We start from the raw sequence: 22,969 nt of genomic DNA on the forward strand, positions 1-22,969 counted from the left end.
TACACACCCTGTCAATTTTCCCTGTATGCCATTTCTTATGTCTACAAGGTGGGTGACATTACATCCTTTTTACTGTTGAGGAAACTGAGAAATTCAAAACAAAACAAAACAAAACAAAACAAAACAAAAAACCTTAAGTGACTTTCCTAGGGATCACACAGCTATTTTCTGAGATCACATTAGAACTCAGGACTTCTTGATTCCTGGCTTAGCATTCTAACCATTGTGCTACCAACTGCCCCTATTCAAGAATAACATAGTAGGTACTCTGCTACAGTGTGCTTTTTCCAGAGTTCATCAACTGACTTCAGATTTTGGATGGTGTTAAGGAGAGCTGAAAGCAAGAAACTTTCTTGGTAGCCAATAGAAAGGGCTGAAGAGACCAAGGCATCAAAAGCCAAAGTAATTGCAAGACAATCTCCTAGCAACTGTCTGTATCAAAAACTGTAATGATTGATGAATGAAGATCAGGCATGTTTGATGGGACTATGGTGTCTGGAATCATTTAGTCATGCTACTATGTAGGCCATTAGCCAACTGCAGACAGCCATACCCTTCTGTACTAGCAATAGAAGAGACATAGCTTTTAGTTCAGAATCTATTTTAGGTATAATAGTTCTCTAATTGGATAAAACATTGTTTCTTTTTTTCTCTTTTGGGAATGGATGGGATTATGAGGTTAGCCAAACTGAGTGGGGAACGGGGATGGGGTGGTAACATTTCCTAATGTTGAAATGTTTAAAAATCATCTCCAAAATTAAATTATCTTAACAAACACAAAACATTTCCTTTAGTATTTTTTAAAAAGAAATTCAGATACAAATCTCTACTATGGTGACAATAAGGGAATGAAATTAATTTCTTGCGCACTCTATTGAAATTAGTTTTTTCTTTATGTTTCAGGTAGACTTATCTTCTATTTCTAGCTATATGCTGCTTTCTTTTTAAAATTCCTAACAGTTTCTTATTTTATAGTGAGATTCTTTTAAAAAGCACCATTTTTTTTTGTTGTTGTTGTTGTTTTTGTTGTTTTTTTTTTTTTTTACTTTTGGCAATTTATTCTACCAGACTCTTCCCACAGCTTAGCCACAACTTGGTTTTCCACATATATCTCCTACCACTCTCTAATCCTTCATAATTCACTACATTTTAGACTATTCATAATTTTGGAAATGTGATCTAATCGGTGCTATCTCTCCCTCCCCCTGTCCCAGTCAGTTCTTCATGTGTCATTTTTATCTATCCTTTAAGACCCAATTCAAATGCTACCTCATTTAATGAAACTTTCCTAATTTTTTTCTAATCAGAAGTCCATTTTTCCTCTGAAATTTTTTTGTTGCATTTTCACATGATACCTTTTACGATAATTATTTCTATCCATGTCTTAAATATGATAACATTTTTATTCTTTATTTTATTCTTCCATATATACCCTCCTAACATATATTGTAGCAATATATGCTTGAAAGGGAGAAATCTCAGGGAAGATGTAGGTGAAAAGAAAAACAGAAATGATATTGTAATTGTAGTACAGTCCACCTGGACAAAAAGAAAAAATAGATGAAGAGTTCAGAAAACAAATTATAAATCTGATATAAAAGAGTATTATAATAATTATGAATGACTTTAATTTTCTTGTTGTCTCTTAGAGTTATCTATATCAAGTAGAGTAGTTAATAGCCCTTCTGATTTGCCTTATTGATAATTTCATCCTTCAAAAAGTCTAGGAATTGTCAAAGAGTGTAAGGAATGCTAAAATGTAGGATGAATTAAAAGATGACAAAAAGAGTTTTTTGTTCTGGGATAAGTATCAAAGAAGGAATAGGACATTTGCTTAACAATGGATGAAACAATGATAACTGACAAAAGGAAAAAAAGATTATAATTTAACTCTTTCATTTTTTCTGCAAAGAAAGAAGAACAAAATGACTAACAATACTTTAGCACTTGGGTATCAAAATTAGCTTCAAAAGTATCAGATAGGGAAAGTATGGAGACAGAGAGATAGGCAAACAGACACAGAGATAGAAAGATAGACAACCAGAGAGAAACAGAGAGACATATACAAAGAGAGAGAAGCAGAGAGAGAGAGTGAGAGACAGAGAGAGACAAAGACAGAAACAGAGAAACATCAAAATTTTAGTGGACTTCAAGAACAATCTCAGTCAGGAAAACAAATGAGATCTTGGTTTCCTTAAGAGGAAAATGGCTTTCACGACGATAAATAATATACTCTCCATATTCTTTACATTACTTTCATTAGCTGTCATCTGAAGCATTGTTTTCAGTTTGGGGCACCACAGTTTAAAAATGATATTGAGCCATCATTATCCTCTATTTTACAGATGAAGAAATTGAGGCTCAGACAGGAGAAATATCTTGCCCATCATCTCACAGTGAATGTAAAATAAGTGTCTTGGCTGAAATCCAGCATTCTTTTAGCACCCCTTCTGCTATGTCTAATGGGAGATCACAATTTCAGTATTTGAATGGATCTGCTATTGCCCTCCAATGGTGCAAAATTACAACGTTAGTACCCCCTCTCATCACAGGGATTTTAGCCATTCATAAATTTTCAACAAAGAGTCCATACAACGTGGTGGGCAGTTTTCTTCAGATATAGCTTGGTGCTAGTACTGACTAGAGTTCACAAAACTTCTCTCATTTTTACTGATGACTCACCCATCTCATTTACTAAATGTATCCATTTTTTATGTCACTTTGGAACATATGCAGCAGTCTATTCATCTCTTCATTGCCTTTTGGTAGACCCATGAGTCTAACTCTCAGTCTAACTCTTATTTTATGATTGAACATCAAAGGAGAAAAATGACACATATCTTTCAACAACTGTCCCTTTGATTACTAGAAACTCAAAGCTTTGATCACTAGCAACTTAAAAAAAACAACAACAACACTAAACAGTTTGTGCTGAAAAAACTAATTGCTTACATTTGTAGTAACATATGTTAAATATGCTTTGCTACTCAGTCACCTGTCTGATATGTTAAATAATTCTAAGAAATTAATGAGTGAGCAGCAGTGCCTTATTTCTTATTTTAAGAGAATGAACATTTTTATTTTTAAAAACATTGTTTTTACATTTATTTTTATTAATTTATTCTTAATTATAGTTAATTTAAATTTTAAATTAATTTTATATTTTTAAATTTGTTTTTTAATAATTTTATTTTAAGAGAATGAAATATCAAACAAGAAAAGGATTATTCAATTGTCAAATAATAGAGACAATCACCCACATCTCTGTTACTACAGTTCCTTTAATATGCTTGTCATCCAAAAACTCTATCTTGTGGGCAGAGAACTTTGTTAAGCATTGGATGAAAGGAGGGAAACAAAGATGATGTATTCCTTGCTTCCTTCAACAGCTGTAAGTCATGTAAGGAAATAAAATAGACACAAAAAAAATTTCGCGTATTGTAGACCAACAATAGCAAAGAGACAGACAGATATAGTATCTCTGTATGTGAATACACATACCCAGTATGTACAAATTGGCATGTCCTTACATGGGATCCATAATTTGTGGCATAAAATTTTTTTTGAGAAAATCATTCATGAAAGCTAACAATTAAATAAGACTTTATGACATCCTCTGATTTAATTTAGAAGTATAGGAAGAGGATTATCAAATGTCCTTCAAATAAAATGTTTGAACTTTTAGGATCCAATTAAATCCCCTTTACTCCACTTTTTGTTATTGTTGAGTCATTTTCCAGCTACATCCAACTCTTTATAGTCCCATTTGGGATTTTCTTGGCAAAGACACTGGAATGCTTTGCCATTTCTTTCTCCAGCTCGCTTTACAGATGAGGAAACAGAGGCAAACAAGATTAAGTGACTTGTCCAGAGCTACCCCAGCTAGAAAGTGTCTGAGGCCAGATTTGAACTTAGGAAGAAAAATATTCTTGACTCCAGAGCCCATACTCTATCCACTGTACCCCCTAACTTCCTTTTTACTTCACATTTTGGAAATACTAAATAATTTCCCTTCTGGCACTACTTGCCAGAATTCTGTGAAACTTTTTGATGGGACAACTATTTGATTCTGAAGCTCTCGTTTCTAGTAACTTCAAAAACAAGAATTCTGTGAAACTTTTTGATGGGACAACTATTTGATTCTGAAGCTCTCGTTTCTAGTAACTTCAAAAACAAATAAAGTAAGAGAAGTATGGAAATTACTAACTCTCATCAGTATATAATTCCAGCCCCAGCTCTCTCTGTTGGTGAATTGTGTGATCTTAGGCAAGTCACTTAGCCTATGGACTTCACATCTTTATCTATAAAATGGGGATGTAGAATTAGATTATCTCAAGTTCCTTTCAACTTTAACAATTTCTGGTTTTATGAGTCACTGTTATATATAATGAAACCATTAAAACAGTTTGTTGGAGTCTAGTTTATGACATTTCTTATTTCAATATAAATGCCATATAATTTTGAAATGGGCAAGACATTTAATATTGTACGCTAGCACTATTAAATTAGCATTACAAGAAAAATGGAAAGCTGGTTTGATTCACTTAATAGCAAAACTGTAGGAAATCTCATAGGGATCTTTAAGTGTAGGGGAGCGTTGGGAAGATGAAGCCTGAAGATTTCAGGAACTGCTAATTTAATTTTCAGTACTTCAAACTTATGCAATTACTTGTATTTTTCATGTAGTGCCTAATAGAGTGACTAACTAGGAATCACAAAAATGTAAGCGTGTATATTATCTCAGACATTTACTAATCTGGGACAAGTCACTTAACCTTCCCATCCTTAATTTCCTATGAATGTAAAATTTGTAAAGTGAGGACAATAATAGAACTCACTTCATAGGGTTTTTCTGAGAATCAACTGAAATAATGTATATATTTAAAGTGTTTTTTTTAAACCTATAAAGTTTATAATAATAATATTAATGAATATGGAATTATTATATATTTTCACCAAGGAAGACTGATTTAGTCTGCACCACTGTTTTCATTAAAGTTATTTCAAAATTTACCATTTATTCTGTCTCTTAGCAACCTGAAATTCTAAGCATCAAATTTATGTTTGCTATGTCACCATGAGTACTTTTACCAATTCCAAGAAAAGTTTTTTCTTTGCTACTTTAAAAAATAAGAATCACAGGCAAGAAATGCTTTCTCAGCTTGCTTTAACTAGGAATAGCACAATAAAAGGAGAAAGCTAAGTGGTTCAGAGGATAGAACAATGGGCCTACGGTCAGGAAGACCTGACTTTAAATCTCGCTTCAGACACTCACTACCTGTGTTACCCTAAACAGGTCACTTAAGCCTTGTTTGCCTTAATCCACTGGAGAAGGAAATGACAAACCACTTTGGCAAGAAAATGCCAAAGACATTATTGGTCACCCCTTTGACCACAAGATCACAAAGAGTTGGATATATCTGAACAACTGAACGACATCAATAAATATAATAACACTAGTCCACATGTATGGAGTATTTTGTGGTTATAAAATGCATTCATTCTTTTACTTATGAGCAGAACATTTGCATTTATCATTTAATCAAAAGATAAAACACAAATACAAGAGAGATAAGAGGAAAAAAAGGACAAATGCTCAGTGATGATTGGATGAGTGGAGGTAGCCTGAAAGGAAGAAATAAAGTATGACAAGACTTTCCTGAAATTGGGCTCTAAGAGAATTTATTACTTAAATGATTATGCTGCTATCACTGTATTATTTTCATTACAAATATAAATATATATAATATAAATTATTTATAATAACAGATAAAATGTGTATTTTAGTATTTTATAAGACTATTACCTTTATTGGACCTACATATCAGAGATCTGACTAAAACTAGATCTCTTGATCCCCATTTTATCACTCTTTCTAAACATATGCTTCTTTTACAATGAAGAGAACAGAGGTATGGTATATATAGGTTATCTTTGTCTTTTTGGGTTTTTTTTTTGAGGCTGGGGTTAAGTGACTTGCCCAGGGTCACACAGCTAGGAAGTGTTAAGTGTCTGAGACCACATTTGAACTCAGGTCCTCCTGAATTCAGGGCTGGTGCTCTATCCACTGCACCACCTAGCTGCCCTATAGGTTATCTTTGAAGGGATTGTTTATATTACATATGCTTTTGGAATTTAGCCAGATATATTAAATCAGACACAGATATATATAAGTATACATATAATACATACACTCATTCATAGATTTCTAAGATTCAAAAGGACTTTAGAAAATCAATTCCAGTCCTTTCATTTTCTAGATGAAGGAATTGAATTTAACTGTCTTAGTCACATAGTTAAGAAGTGTCAGGACAAGGTTTCAAACCCAGGGTCTCTGATTCTAAATCTCCTACTCCCCCAACCCCACTCCAAGACCCCATGCTTCTCTTCACTAGTATCCAGACCTTAAAATCTCTTTTTTGTCACCTGTTTAGAAGTCTTATGTAAAATATGAACTCCTATGCAGAATAATGTTTTTTAAAAGTCCAAAATGCATGGGATTATATAGAAATCCACTTAGTATTGAAATAGTTATCAGAATATTTTAAAAAGCAAATTCACAGATCCTGAGTTAAAATCCCTTCCTCTAGATCAAGCAGATTACAGATAAGGAAATTAGGATCTATTTATCACATACCATGTTTGTTCCATTCAAAATATCGCTGCGTAGACCTATCCAAAATGGTTTTACACTTGTTGCATTGTGCTCTTATATAAATTAAATTTGGATCTTAATTTCCTCATCTACAAAGGTTTAATTGATAACCTCTGAGGTCCTTTTCAGCCCCAAATCTCTAATATTATGATCTAATAAGCACATTGCATCGCAGATAAATATTTAAACTTTTTTTTTCTATTTTATTTTAAAGTAGTAAGCTTGATAAACTTTAATTTTAAAATTAAAAGATATCATTCCTGGCTATGTTGACTGTAAGTCACCTTATTTCTCTGGGCCTAAATTTTCTCATCAATGGCCAACTGATGGTGCTGCTGACTTTGTTTCCCATTAAGTAACATATAAAAATCAGGTACCCTTACTACACACCTCTGCCCTGTCTAATTCACTGTAATGTGTCGCTCACTGAAATTACTAATGAAGTTTTTAAAAATCCCTGAGTATAGACACAGAGCTGGGGTTTATAGCAGCAACAGGGGCTTCCTTCAGTATCAGGTTAATCTCAAGGTTTTTTTTTTTTTGGTTTGTTTGTTTGTTTTTTTGGTGTGTGTGTGTGTATGTGTTTTTAATCCCTAGTCTATCTTCATATCATGTTATAGATGTTCTTCCTTTTCTTTCATCTTCAAGTGTCTACATTCTTTTTAAACTCACTTTTTTTGCAAACTGAGTTCCATCCTCATTCCATGACTGCTCTATTATAGCTGTTCCCATAAAGATCACTAATAACAATGATGATGATGACGACGACAATAACTCCTAAAGTTTGCAAAGCACTTTATAAATATTATCTAATTTGATACTGATAACCCAATAGGATCAGTAGTATTTGCCAAATTTTACAAATGAAATTGAGACTCAGAGACGTTCATTAAGTGAGCACTCCAAAGTCACACAGCTGGTCAATGTCTGAGACAATATTTGAACTCATGTCTTCCTGACATGATACTATCCACAATGTCATTTAACTGCCAATTGCCTTCTAAATGCCCAAACCCAAAGGCCTTTTCTTAGCCCTCTTCCTCTGAACAATGTGTAGCATCTGACAGAGTTGATGATGCCTTTCTACTTGGAAATCTCCCAATTTTCTTATCTTTAGTGATAATGTACTCCTTACCTTTCCTGTTTCTGACCACTCCTATTCTTATTCCTTTCATTTCTTTTTTTCCTTTTGGAAATGAGAAACTTACTCAAGATCAATAAGTGGACATTATTTAGTTTCAAGGGAAAATCAAGCTAACACCAGCTTTACAAATTGTTCTTCCTACTTTACTAGTCATTAGCCTATTTGCTAAGAATAAGATATTTTAAAATTCTCTAGATAGCTTATCACTTTTTAAGAGAAAGGGATCAATTCTATTGAAGTGTTTTCCTCAGGGTTACAAATGAAGATGTATCTAATTAGCTCTCAAATGGCATTATTATTATTAATTATGCTTGGAAATTGATAAATGGTATTACATTGAAGAATTAGTTATACTTAATTAAAATGATGTACTCTTTGCTTAGTCATAAGATTAGAAAGAAGAAAAAACTCAATGGACATACCTCAAATTCTGAAAAAAAAATTGAAAAGCAAAGAAAAGGTATTGCTAGCATGTAAAATTGTTAAATATTTCATATCAAATATTAATATACTGAACTTGAGATTATGGTAGAGCCATAATACACATTTGTTGTGTTTAAAACATTAAATGGAGGAATGGTAGAACTGTCTTAATTATTTTTTATATTAATGATTATAACTTTTTCTACATGAAAGATTATTCTCAAAATAAATTTTTTTCACATATTTGAGTTGTTTTGAAGATAATTTTTTAAATTACCATCATCTTTTCCCAAAGCTCCAGACCCATATCTGAATTGCCCTCTGTATCTTTTTACTTGTTTTCTCCCACAAGGAATCAAAAAATATGTCTCAAATTTAACATCTCTCCAAAACCTTTCTTTCCCATCTATTTTCTGTAAATGAGCTTAGTAAATGAGCTTATCCTCCCAGTAACATGGCTTCTTTCCTTGCTTGTCCCTTTATCCCTTACTTCAGATCTACCTCCAATCACTGAGTCACAGATTCACAGTCCTTTAAAGGATCTTGGAGATCACTGGGTTCAATCCTATCATTTTAGACTTGAAAAAATTGAGTCTGAGAAGGATTAAATGACTTGGTTGGAGTAACATCATAAAAAAGTCAGAGGTAATATTTGAAATCAGGTCTTTCTGACTCCAAGTCCAGCACTCAATTTAGTATGCCACTTAGCTTTGTAATTACTGGCCAACTCCTTTCAAATTATACCTTTCCGACATTTCTTACGTATATGACTTTCCTTCTCTCCCTTTCTGTCTCTGTCTCTACCTCTCTGTCTCTCTCTGTCTGTCTGTCTCTCTCTCTCTCTCTTCATCCCCTTCTGAAAATATATAAAAGTTATTCTGGATAGTAACACAGAACAAGGTGCTGGCTTTCCAGCTTCTTTCTCAAAATGATTAGTAAATATTTGTTGGCCACCTTCCTAGTGAATGCAGCTCCCTACACAGTCCTCTTTTGGAAATGGTCTGGTCTCTATCCCTACAAAGGAATCATACCACTGACTTTTCCAACTCCCACATCATCTTGGATATCTGTATATACTAAAATGAGAGGATTTTTTTTTTTTTTTTTTTTGGTCTCTACCTACTCTCTAGGTAGTAGACAAAGAAATGTAATATAGAAACCCAGTCACACTAAAATGATCAGAAGTGATTGTGACTTCCATATTCTAAGATCAGAAATTCACACACTCAAACACACACCTTCTACATGCATTTCAGAATAAACATGAATTTCAGAATAAACAAATTAATGTTAGCCACCCAGATTTAAGCATTATGCAAACTGTTTTAAACAGCAAAAAAGAAGGAAAAGAAATGAAAAACACTCCAAGAACTTCATCTAATAGTACCTGAATCACTAAGTGCTTCACCATCAGAAAAGTGGCCACCAAACTGTTTTAAGGCTAAACAACATACAAGTAAAAATAATAAAGATGGTGCCAAATTACAAAATAAAATCCCCCACACATCAATTTCCTTTTACAATTCTTTTTATGTCACTGACATGATTGCATGTTTCTGTAAGATCATATCTTAAATGATTACTTGATGACTGAATTTCATTTGTTTTTGACTATACAATGTCAAATGTTTGTTCATCCATGACTTGGTCTTCTTGGCAAAAGCTTGAGCCAATAAAATGCATTACATTTGGATAGTTTTACTAACTGCATCCAAAAAACACAGTCAACTTCTGAAACTTTTATTAGGCTTACATAAGAATCAGACAATTTCCTTTTTAGATAAAGCATTTCAAATCTTTGTATTTTCCTTAGCTATGATATTTTAAAATGAGAGATCAATTAAATATTTCTTTTATTAAAAATTTTACCTTCTTTAATTAGCCCAACTGTTACTTGGGTAAATTTTCCAATAAATACTGGAAAATATTTTCTCTTTCTCAAGAGGACCTGATTTTGAAATTATTCCAACTATCACTGACTCAGGATGAAGTTAAAATTTGGACTCATTATTGAACAAGTGCATAAATATGCAGTTAAATAAATAAACAAATAAATAAATAAGGCCTTTACATGTATATGTTAATAAGAAGTAGAAATTTAAATGATATCTCCTGTATCCTAAACATTTAAGTGTATTTTAGAATATAAACAAATTTCAAGACAAAAGACAAGTCCTTATTAAGTTATTATGGTATTTTAATATAACTTTCATTTGATCTCTATTTTTCTATTATCCTCTGTTATCCTGAAATTTTAAAAAATCAAAATATTTTAGGGTGAAAATTAATTAATCAGAATGTTCTTGCTTAGAACATTTGTCTCTAGGTAGTAGAAATAAATATATTTAAAAATATATAACCAATTTTTTTCAAAGACCAAAATAGAATTGGGTTTTAAGGCTTTTACAGTCACAGCCCCTGCATCACCAAAAATGTTTATTGGGTATTTGTGCTATATAAAGTGAACAACATTTTAAAAGAAAGTTAATGAAATACTCACCTTCTTCATCAGAAACATCAAGGACCTCAGTCATTGTCTCAGGTACATTTAACTTGTGTTTCTCAGTAACAGTCTGTAAAGACAGAATCATAAATACTTGAGTTTTGTTTTGAAAAGGCCCATAAAACAGACAAATATGGATATCTATCTTCCATAGCCACAGTACAATAGTCGTTCAATTATTTCATTTTTTCTCTATTTGTATTTTGAAGAGTTAATTCTCTTCCCTAAAATCTTTCTTTGAAAAAAGATCATTGCTTCCAGGGAAACTTTAGAGAGAAGAAAGCTGTCTTTTTCTGGATTCTCATTTTTAAAAACATTTTTAACACAAATATTCATAGATAACATACTCTTAAGAAATTCAACTAATGTTTAAGGATGTTTTAAAAAATGAATTAGGTAATATTTACAGGAGAATTTTACAAGGTTGCAAGAAATATATGGAATTTATTAAAACTGCCAAAGTCTCTGAAAATGAAGCTAGGAACAATGTGAAATATCTAAATTTTTAAAAAATATGTAGGTACTTGGACGAAGAATACATTCATCTCTTTAGGGATTAGGATATCAATAGAAGAACATCAATCTTTTAAAATATTTCTTCTTTTTAAGGTTCTGTTCCTACTATGGATCTATGCCATGATTTCCAAATCCCATCTTGAATTCTTATACTTAGTACTTCAGCCTTTTTTTTTTAAATGAATGTGTGAATAGAAAGTGTGTTTTCCAGTTCCACTTGTTCAGTGATGAAGAGAGCCATCTATACCGAGAGAGAGAACTATGAGAACAGTGTGGAACACAACATAGCATTCTCACTCTCTCTCTTGTTATTTGCTTGCATTTTGTTTTCTTTCTCAGTTTTTCTTTTTCTTCCTTCTTGATCTGTTTTTTTTTTTCTTGTGCAGCAAGATAACTGTATAAATATGTATACATATATTGGATTTAGCATGTATTTCAACATATTTAACATGTATTGGACTACCTGCTAGCTAGGGGAGGGGTGGAGGGAAGGAGAAAATTTGGAACGAAAGTTTTTGCAAGTGTCAATGTTGGAAAAATTACCCATGCATATGCTTTGAAATTAAAAATAAATATATAAATAAATAAAAAGAAAGCATGTTTTCATATTGTCTGTTACAATTTATGATGACACAAAGTTTAATAAAAACACATCTCCCAACATTTTGAAACATCTTTTACTAAATGTGAATATTAGCACCTATTATACACCAAAAACTGTCCTAAATCCTTTACAAATATTACCTTATTTGGTCTTCACAAGACCTGGGAGGTAGGTACCATTATGAGTCCCACTACACAGAAGAGAATACTAAGGCAAACTGACCAGGGTCACATAATTAGTATGCGGCTGGATTTGCCTGATTCTAGGCTCAGCCTTTTATCTATTGTGCTACCTAGTAGCCTATATATATACTGATTCTTTGAATATGGACAATTTTCTTAATTAAGCAGTCCTTTATAAACTCTTTAAGATTATAAGTTTCAAAGCAAAGGTTAATCTCCACTGACAGAAGTTCTTCATTGTATGAACAGTAGACAGCAGTGTTGACTGAAAATTCATTGGTGATGCATTCAGTCTATTTCATATTCTATACATTGTTAAGAATTACTGGGAACCAGAAATTAAATTAACATTATCAAAATTATTTTAAATCAGAATTGAAGATGGAGACGGTAATAGCTTCTATTTGAGATGCCTCTTAAGTGGCAATTTCATTTTCAGGACACTAGTTCTGAAATGGTTATGGCTGTGAAAATGTTCACAGATGTAAAAAAAACTAATGTTTTGAAAAAAAAACTTACCCAGAAGTGTGAAAGATCTATTAAATGAAACAAATACAACTCTATTCTCACTGGTGATTATTCTACATCATGTTTCTGGCACAAAGAATGAAAGAAAATGTCAGAACTGGTGGTCAAGACTTTTTGGGAGTACAGATATTTTTAGACCAGAAAGCTGTGTAGGACCATTCATGACTTCTCAAATTCTACTTCCTTTGCTATTCCCAGAAATCACAAAACCTCCATTTTTTTGGGTTGACATTGTGGTGGTGAGGGAAATAGCTGAGAAAATACTCAAACATGACTACCTAATTAAAAAGTTAACCAGATCTCACTGGCATCACAAATTATATACTTCTGCAAAATATTCAAGATATCTTGTGTCAAAAGAGTTAATAAGACTTTTGTTCCATTATATTTCTATATTTATCAATATAATAAATAATTCATTAAAATTAAATGATTTTGGAGGTCTCATAGCATTAATCATGTTGTCCTATATACTACATATGCTTTATTTACATACCTATATACATAATGTGTATAACTCTATTAATTTGTAGATCTTCATCTCTCTAATACCAGCTGTGTGGATATGGACAAGTAAACATCCTCCATGAGACTCAGGTAACTCTCTCAAGTTTATCTATTAAAATTATACATGAGTTTTGATTTAGATTAGTACAAAGAGTTACCACACTGATATTTATAAGTCCTTAACTAGCCAGTTATAAATAAGTTTCTTAAGGACCAATTGAGAAATGCAAGACAACCTAAAATACAGAGAGCTCTGAACAAAGAACTTTGAGTAAATAGCTGGTGGTTTATTGCTTTTACAGTATTCTTTAGTAGCTCAGAAGAATTAAGAATTATATTAGAAAATCAGTTCATGAACAAATTATGACATCTTTGTTTTGTAATGAGGTAATGGTCACTCATATAAAGGGATAAGATCCTGGGTATTGGAAATATTTTCAGAGTCCAGCCAAACTCACAAAGGATGGGTTAGATAGCACCAAGGTAATGGAGAGAGGAAGAGAACAAGCATTTATAAATGTGCCAAGCACTGTATGTGTGCACTTTGAAAATACTATTTATGCCACAATGAATCTGTGATAATATCCCTCCTGTGATGCCAATTGTTTTCCTAAAATCTGCTGCAACTTTATTAGCTCAATTGAAAATACTGAATATTAAACAATTATTTACCCAAAGTTTAGTGACTTAGTGATGACTATATATGGAAATACTATATATGGAAATCCAAACTCCATTTAGTTTGCTTAAAAATGTATATGTAACCTTAAGATAAGTATAAAATAATCTGTTTCTCATTTGAACACATTTTGTTCTATGCGTTTTTTCAAATTTTGCTGTAATAATTAAACATGTTAAGATGTACTAGTTTTTGGTTTCTTTTTTCCAGCCCTACTATAACAATCCATTTATATCTGCCTTTTAATATTCTTTATATTTGTCATTTCTGAGGTTGAAATATTATTTCAGTACCTCCATAGGACATACTTTTTCAGTTGTCCCCAAGTTGGATAGGTTAGTTGGTTTAAGTATCTCTCTATTATCAACAACCTTACATAATATTTGTATTAATAATAATATAAATAATACTATAAATATTTTCATATAGATTAGGTTTTTTTTTCTCTAACCCCAGAAGAGTGGGATGACTCAATCAAAGAATATAAAGAACACCGAGGTGGTTCTTGTATATTGCCATACTGCCTTTCAAATACATCTTTTGCATATTTTCAAAAGCAATAGCTAGGGCTTGGCTATACATTCCATTGATATAGGAACCTCCTGAAAAAGGTAATACCCTCTTTTAATGCAGATGGAAACTTTTTTTTTTAACTCTGAGCTTTAGAAAGAGAGAGACCCAGAGTCAAATAAGATTTAATGATTTTTCCAGGGTCACACAGCCTATACATATTAGATTTGGGACTTGAATACAGGTCATCTTGGCTCTGAAGTCAGTTTTGTAGTCACTATTCCATTTCTCATTTCTTTTTGAAAAGCCCTAAAATTAATTTCCCTAAACAATTCAAAGTTTTTTTTAATCAATTCAAGGTAATATATCAAACACAGAAGTCATCAGTGTAATCATCAGCGGAGTTTTAAAGTATATATTGAACATCCATGGGTAACCATTTATTTAAATGTTTCAGTGACTTTTTTTAGATTGGTGGGTATTCCCTCCATCCAAGTATTTATGAAGTAGCTATTATATTCCAGGCACTATCCTAAATACTGGAGAAAACAAGGCATAGACCCTGGTCTTCAAAGAATTCACATTCTAATGAGAGATATGGCTCAAATTATCATTTATGAATTAAGGAAAAAATCTTTGGTTACAAATAATTCATCATTCTATAGCCAATCTATGGCTTTCTGATTTAGTTTTTCTGAATTAGGTTAAACTGAGCCTTGGAGAATGGATATACAATGCACCATTAGGCCTGGCCTTGACACCTTTCCTACTGAGTAGGACCAATATTAGTTTAATATGTTTTGCCCTCATAGCCTCTGAGAATCTAAGCTTTAATTTCAATAGCAAATGACCCAGTCATCTATATACTAATATAAGCCATTTAAAGCATCATTATGGTTTAAAGTTGATCCTTTATTCTAGAGGCTACCTATATATGAAGCTCAAACCCTAAAAGATCCTCAAAGAACTTTGATGATGGATCTTTATAGATTATTGGTCTGGTTGAGAAACAACAGAGGTACCCTGAAAAAACAGGAATAGCTTAAAGAAGTGTGTCAGCATTTTTTCAGTATTGCCCTATAGTCATTCAGAATCAAAAAATGTCAGATTCATTTTTTATTCCATAATGTAGTATAAATGGAAGCAAATACACGGCAAAGTGGAGAGACTGCTAAACCTATAGTCTAAATTTAGGAAGGGGTTCCAATTTGGCCTCAGATACTTCTTTGACTCAGGGCAAATGAGTTAACCTGAATTTCCATCTTTAAATGGGGATAATAATAACAATTACTTCAGAAGGAATGACAGATAATCTTCATAAAGAGCTAATCTGAAAACACCTATCTCTTGTACTCATTTCTCCTTTATATTCAAACTGCCAAAATACCAACTCTCTTACTTTTTTACTCTTATTTTTTCTAGGTCATTAAAATAGTTTCTTGGGAGTCTGATTGGTATGGCACTAAATAAATACATTAGTTTATGGAGTATTGTCATCTTTATTATATTCGCTGGGCCTATCCAAGAGCACTTAATATTTTTCCAATTATTTAAATCTGACTTTATTTGTGTGGAAAGTGTTTTGTAAGTTTGTTCATATAATTCCTGACTTTCCTTTGGTAGATAGATTCCCAAATATTTTATGCTATTGACAGTTATTTTGAATGGAATTTCTCTTTGTATTTCTTGCTCTTGGATTTTGTTGGTGATGTATAAAAATCCTGAGGATTTTTGTGGATTTATTTTGTATACTGCAACTTTGCTAAAGTTATGAATTATTTCTAATAGCTTTTTAGTAGAATCTCTGGGGTTCTCTAAGTATATCATCATATCAACTGCAAAGAGTGATAATTTGGGTTCCTCATTACCTACTCTAATTCCTTTAATCTCTTTTTCCACTCATTGCCGAAGCTAGCGTTTCTAATACAATACTGAAAAATAATGGTAATAGTGGGCAACCTTGTTTCACTCTCGATCTTACTGGGAAAGGTTCCAGTTTTTCCCCATTATATATGATGCTTACTGATGGTTTTAAATATATGCTCCTGACTATTGGAAAAGTGCATTTATTCCTATCCTCTCTAGTGTTTTTATTAGGAATGGATGCTGGATTTTATCAAATGCTTTTTCTGCATCTATTGAGATGATCATATGGCTTTTGCTAATTTGGTTATTGATATAATCAATTTTGCTAATATAGTCAATTATGCTAATAGTTTTCCTAATCTTGAACCAGCCCTGCATTCCTGGTATAAATCCTACTTGGTCATAGTGTATTATGCTGGGGATGATTTTCTGTAATCTTTTTGCTACTATTTTATTTAAGATTTCAGCATCAATATTCATTAGGAAGATTGTTCTACAATTTTCTTTTTCTGTTTTCAACCTACCTGGTTTAGGTATCAGTACCATGCCTGTGTCATAAAAGGAATTTAGTAGGACTCCTCCAATCCTATTTTTTTCAAATAGTTTATATAGCATTAGAGTTAATTATTCTTTAAATGTTTGGTAGAATTCACTTGTAAATCCGTCTGGTCCTGGGGATTTTTTTCTTAGGGAGTTGCTTAATAGCTTGTCCTATTTCTTTTTCTAAAATGGGACTGTTTAGACTATTTACTTCTTCCTCTGTTAATCTGGGCAAACTATATTTTTGAAGATATTCTTCCATTTCATTTAAGTTATTGAATTTATTGGCATAAAGTTGGACAAAGTAACTCCTAATTATTGCTCTAATTTCCTCTTCATTAGTGGTGAGTTCTTCCTTTTCATTTTTAAGACTAACAATTTGATTTTCTTCTTTCCTTTTTTTAAAATCAGATTTAGTAAGAGTTTGTCTATTTTGTTGTTTTTTTCATTGAACGAACTCTTAGTTTTATTAATTAATTCAATAGTTTTTTTTTTTACTTTCAATTTTATTAATCTCTCCTTTTATTTTTAGAATTTCAAGTTTAGTGTTTGACTAGGAGTTTTTAATTTGTTCTTTTTCTAGCATTTTTAGTTGCAAGCCCAATTCATTAATCTTCTCTTTCTCTATTTTATGCAAGTAGGCCTCTAGAGATATGAAATTTCCCCTTATTACTGCTTTGGCTGCATCCCACACATTTTGGTATGACATCTCATTATTGTCATTTTCTTGGGTGAAGTTATTAATTATGTCTATGATTTGTTGTTTTACCCAATCATTCTTTATTATGAGATTATTTAGTTTCCAATTATTTTGGGGTCTATTTTCCCCTGGATTTTTACTGAATGTAATTTTCATTGCACTATGGCAGAAAAGGATGCCTTTTACTATTTCTGCCTTATTGCACTTGAGTTTGAGGTTTTTAATAAATGGTTAATTTTTGTATAGGTTCCATGAACTGCTGAGAAGAAAGTGTACTCTTTTCTGTCTCCATTTAGTTTTCTCCAAAGATCTATATAGCTAATTTTTCTAGTATCATATTTACCTCTCTGACTTCTTTCTTATTTACTTTGTGATTTGATTTATCTAATTCTGAGAGTGCAAGGTTGAGATCTCCCACTATTATAGTTTTGCTGTCTATTTCTTCTTGTAGCTCTCTTAATTTCTCTTTTAAGAATTTAAGTGCTACACCACTTGGTGCATATATGTTTATTATTGATATTGTTTAATTATCTATGCTACCTGTTAGCAAGATATAGTGCTTAACAGGGCCTACCTTGCACAGAAACACATGCATTCACCACAAGTATGTACAAGTTTATATATATATATATACTACACATAGACACACACACAAAAAACCCCCCAAAAAACAACCAACCCTATATAATTAATAGGAACACTACTGGGAAATATACTTTGTAGTATACAAGTTTGAATTTTCATCATTATCAGGAGAAAGCTTGAGTATCCAATAGTTTAATGTGAAAAATGATTTTCAATTTGGCCCACACCTTGCTATATATATGGCATAGTGGGTAAAACTGAATGCTGAAATCAGGAAGACTTGAGTTCAAATCCGGTCTCAGATTCTTCTTGACTGTATAATCCTGGGCAAGTCACTTAATTTCAGTTTGCCTAAATTTATTCAACTGCAAAATGAGAGTGATAATGTTGCTTACCTTGCAGAATTGTTGTGAGGATCAAATGAGATAATATTTATAAGAAAATAAGTGCTTAGCACAATGCCTTGTTTATATTAGGTACTATAAAAATGCTTATCCCCTTCCTCATACCCTCCACCATGTCTCTAATCTTAATATAAGTAATGATATTCTCCACATGAGCTAGAAATAGAGACAGAAATGCAAAGCAGAGAAAATAAGCAGAGGAGACTTGATTAAGAGCACTTTTAATGTAAGTGGAACCATATTTCTCTCTGGGAGACTACCAGATTGATGAGGTGTAGAGTGGTCTAGATTCCTGGTGGTCTAAAGATTAGTAGCTATAAGAGAGTTATTAAGAATTCCCTTTAATTGGCTGCAGGTTTTAGGAGTGAAAGAATTCACTCATTCCCAAATATTAGTTGCAAAATGAAATTTGGTTGTTAGATTGAAATCAGTTTACCAAGACTGACTTCTATGTTGGCAGATCTATGGAAAATGGAGTTTGCACTGAGATGCACTTCTTAGTGGACAGAAAGTCCTGGCAGCTGAGTAAGCTACCAAGTTCCATCTGCAAAAGACCTTAGTTGATAGAAGCTATTTTATTGAGTATCTTAGTGGGATTGGAAAGCCTGATTAGATCAGAACCAGTGGAGGTTGGAAGAGCCCAAATTGGCTCAGATCCAGTGGGGACCTGGAACAAGCCTGGATCTCCTATTGGAATTCAAAGGGATGTCTTTGACCAGGATTTGTAATTGAATGTCTGGTATCCTGGAAAGACAACTTGTCTGGGGAGGATATGCCTCAGCCAGAAGGGGCTGGGAATCAGAAAGGAATCACAGATCAACAGGATATACAGTTTCTTAAAGGGACCCCAGTCTGCTTTAAAACTACACTTAACATTGAATCAAGTAGTATTCTAAACAGATCATCTTGAAGTGGATTAAACTGCATTCTCAGTACAAAACTCTATTTTCCACAGATCTGCCACTATAGAAGTCAGTCTCGGGGTAAATTGATTTCTATCTAACAATCAACTTTCATTTTGCAAGTAATATTCGGGAATGAGTGCATTTTTTCACTTCTAGAACCTATGGCTAATTTAAAGGGGATTTTTAATAACTCTCTTATAGTCACTAATCTCTAGACCGCCAGGAATCTAGACCACTCTACACTTTATCAGTTTCATATATTTCTTTTTAAATAATGTGCTGTAATTGATATCTTCCTTCTAATATCTTCTGGAAACTAATTGTGTAAGTCATGTAGTTATATTAGAGAAACTGTTTACTCAGAAAACAAGAGCTGTAGATATTGGACACTTCCGCCTTCCCCACTTCCTTCCCTCTTCAATCTACCCTCCCACTCAAAAAAAAAAAGAGATTCCAAATCCAACATCTAGTGAGGACTCCTTCAACCTACACATATGTAATCTGCTTCCCATTATTGCTGTTGCGATGTGTGTTGTGATGTGTGTTGTGATGTGAATGGCTAAAATCATTCATACATTCAAATTATTTATCAACAAGCATTTACTATAATTACTTTGTGGTAGGTATCACTATAACAGCTAAAGATTAATTTGTGAAATAGGAGAAATCTTGCCATTAAAGACTTTGAAAAAATTTATACATTATTTCTGGAATGCCAGCTAAAATATTGCATAAATTGTATATTTTCAAGAAATTTTGTGAAAGGATTTCCCAGGAAGAAAAAAAAAATAAGGTAAGATAAGTCATTGTGAATCAGTATCATTTGGCCAAACAGTTATAATACAAGATGCAAAAATCAATTTTTCCTATTATGTTTTTTTTGGCATAGTGTTATCTGAAAAAAATTTAAAATGGGATCTTTTAAAAAAATAATTGTTAAATGAGTAGTTTCAGTTTTTCCTCTTTTAAAAACACTACAGTGCATTTGCCAAAAGTATTAAAGCTTCATCTTGGGAAACAAAACTGTATTATCATCTCCAATCTAAATTCAGCCTGTATCTTGCAGTTAATTAATGTCATAGCCTACTCTTCTTAAAATTACATATCAACCAGTTGCATTTCATCTTTCTCAATGTATATCAACAGAGATTCAGTATCAGGATCCCTTTCCTTCTTCTCACATCTCTCAGAAGAACTGAGTGTTCCAAAACATCATTCCTGGCTGAGGGTATTTATAGAAATTTGTTCAAAATTTTCTCTTAGTTTGATTTACAATCTTACTGTCCTGGTGGGCTATTAAATATTTTAAGGCTATCCTACTTTTTAATGCATTGTTTAAAAAATAAATTAAATAGTTATTGTTCTTAAAGTCCAAGTTTCAAAGTTTAAAAAAAAAAAAAAAAAGAGGTCAATGAACAAATGAACACAAACTACAATGACATTTCAGATTTTGGCCAAAAGGCCCTCCTTTGAAGGACTTCTTCCCTTCCACTGTGCTGCAAACACACTGTTATATTACTTAAAAGGAAAAAAAAAAATCGAACTCATTCTCCCATGCCCTCCTTTACTCTTTTACAATCTGTCTCTAGAATGCCAACTACTTGCCTTGAACTAAATGAATTCAAATGTTAATTATTGGTTTTTGCCCAAGTGACAACAGGTTTATTCAAAAAATCAAAACAAAGAGGAAATAAATACTGAGTCCTGAGAGGACCACCTCATCACCCAATGAAATGAGGAAACTTAAAAGTTATTGTTTGACAATACGAAGAGAAGATTTTTTTTTCATGATTTAGTAACAAATACAAGTGAATGCATATAAGTAAAACCAGCTTTCAGAAAGTCAGCCTTTCTTCTCACCCTTGCCCCTCCCCCACCCCATCTCTGTAATTCTTGGCACAGTATCCCCACTAAGGAGCCTGCTGTGATAAAGCTATGCCACTTTACTGTCTGTAGGTGTTGTACATCGAGAACACAAGAAAAAAAAAAAAAAAAAAAGGACCAGAGCTCAAAAGACATAATAAGAAATTAAGTATTAAAACACTTACACACATGTTTGCAAAAGCATAATTTCCTCACATTTGTGTGGCTAGAAATTAGTTACGAAGTGTTGCTATTTTGTGTGGAATTTTACTTCTGCCTCAATCGCTTTGACATGGATTCTGTAAGTATAATTATTAAACTTTTTATTAAAGAAAAAAAAGAAAACGCTCAAATCCCAAAGAGTGTCAAAGATTATAAATGAAGAAGGAAAAAAAAAACAAAACCAAAAGCAATTCTGATACCCAGGCTCTGAGATTCAGGGAGCACTCACCGTTGTGGTAGTGGTAACTTCCTCAGTTACAACCTTCAGTGTATCGACCACAGAGATGTATCCCAGACGTTTAGCAATGGCTAGGGCAGTATTGCCATTCTGAAGAGAAAGGGAGAAACAGAGGGAGAAAGAAGTGAGAGGGAGGACTGTGATGTGAGCCAATGAGATCACTCACAGCTCTGCATGAGCCAGCATTTCCATCCAAAACCAAGCACAGCTTAGGAAAATCACTGGTTTTTACCATTATATCTGAATCTGTCTTTGTAACTTCTTTAGACTATAGTCCCAGTCACCATGGGAACATAACATACTTACATCTGCCTGCTATTTCTAATAAAAAAGTATTCTAATGCTTTAACCCTGAAGTTATCAAGTATCTCTTACAAATAATGTGTCATGACTACAAGTATGCCTGGTAAATTTAAGAGAGAGAAACTTAGCACGTGGAAAGTTAACTTTTTCATGAGATATTACAACATTTGTTGTAGATCTGATGTTGCCTCAGGGAATACAGTGAAATCTTTAGATACAGCCCTCCAAGAACTCACCAGGCAAAAACCAAAAACAAAAGAATTCAGCCTGAACCACAAGAGATTCTAGCTTAATTGCATAGGTTAATTTACATTTTAAATGGTTCTTTGGACAATGGGACTTTGCTGAAGATTTGAGAGACCTTAAGCTGCTCTAGTTGCTAGAAAAACTAGAAGAAATATGTTCCCACATCTGATAGCCAGCTGTAAGCAAAATACATTCAATATGGCTCAAGTAAAAGACTGGCTCTCCAGAAAAGAGATAATGGAGTCAATCAAACTGCTCTCTATCAGGCAAAAATCTCCCACTTAACTCTAAGTATGATTTCAGTAAAGGCTTTCTTTGGCAGCTCAACTTTGTTGGGAACTTGGTTTGTTTTACAAGGATGAATTGAAGCTCAGTTGTGACATGAACTAACTCTGATCAGCTAGGGAAGATGAACAGTAGCTACACTGAGCAGGGATGCCTAAATTTTGTGTCATGAATCCCCCTACCACCACCACCTTTAACAAGCTGCTGAAGCCCACAAACCCTCTTTCAAAAATAAAATAAAATAAAAAAAAGTTTAATTCCTAGGAATACAAAGGAAACCATAATAGAAACAAACAAAAAACAAATCAAACAAAACCCAGTTCACATAGATTAAGAATTCCTGATCTTGACATTTTTTTTTCCTAACTTACAGTGGTAATGGCATTTGGCTTGGCTCCATGTTGGAGAAGTACGTTGATGATGTGAGTATGGCCTTGTTGAGCAGCTTGATGCAGAGGGGTGTAGCCATTCTGGCAGTCAGGGTCACCAGTTAGGAGAGAGGGAGGGGGAAAGGAATATTAGCATTCATTTTGTACTTTGAAAAACTTTTTACTTAGCAAT

The 22,969-nt window shown here is 32.8% G+C and overlaps 1 protein-coding gene across 8 annotated transcripts in view; it reads right to left on the reverse strand.

Moving 5' to 3' along the window:
• The window catches only part of ANK2 (ankyrin 2), a 325,566-nt gene that overhangs the window by 82,362 nt on the left and 220,235 nt on the right, over positions 1-22,969 (reverse strand). For all 8 annotated transcript variants that reach the window (XM_074272626.1, XM_074272627.1, XM_074272628.1 and 5 more), the window contains exons 21-23: positions 22,780-22,878; positions 21,566-21,664; positions 10,723-10,795 (exon numbers count right to left, since the gene is read on the reverse strand). In XM_074272626.1, the coding sequence (XP_074128727.1) occupies positions 10,723-10,795; positions 21,566-21,664; positions 22,780-22,878 (271 nt within the window). The remainder of the gene's footprint in view (positions 1-10,722; positions 10,796-21,565; positions 21,665-22,779; positions 22,879-22,969) is intronic.

The sequence above is a fragment of the Sminthopsis crassicaudata genome, chromosome 6, assembly GCF_048593235.1.
Source record: "Sminthopsis crassicaudata isolate SCR6 chromosome 6, ASM4859323v1, whole genome shotgun sequence".
NCBI lineage: Eukaryota > Metazoa > Chordata > Mammalia > Dasyuromorphia > Dasyuridae > Sminthopsis > Sminthopsis crassicaudata.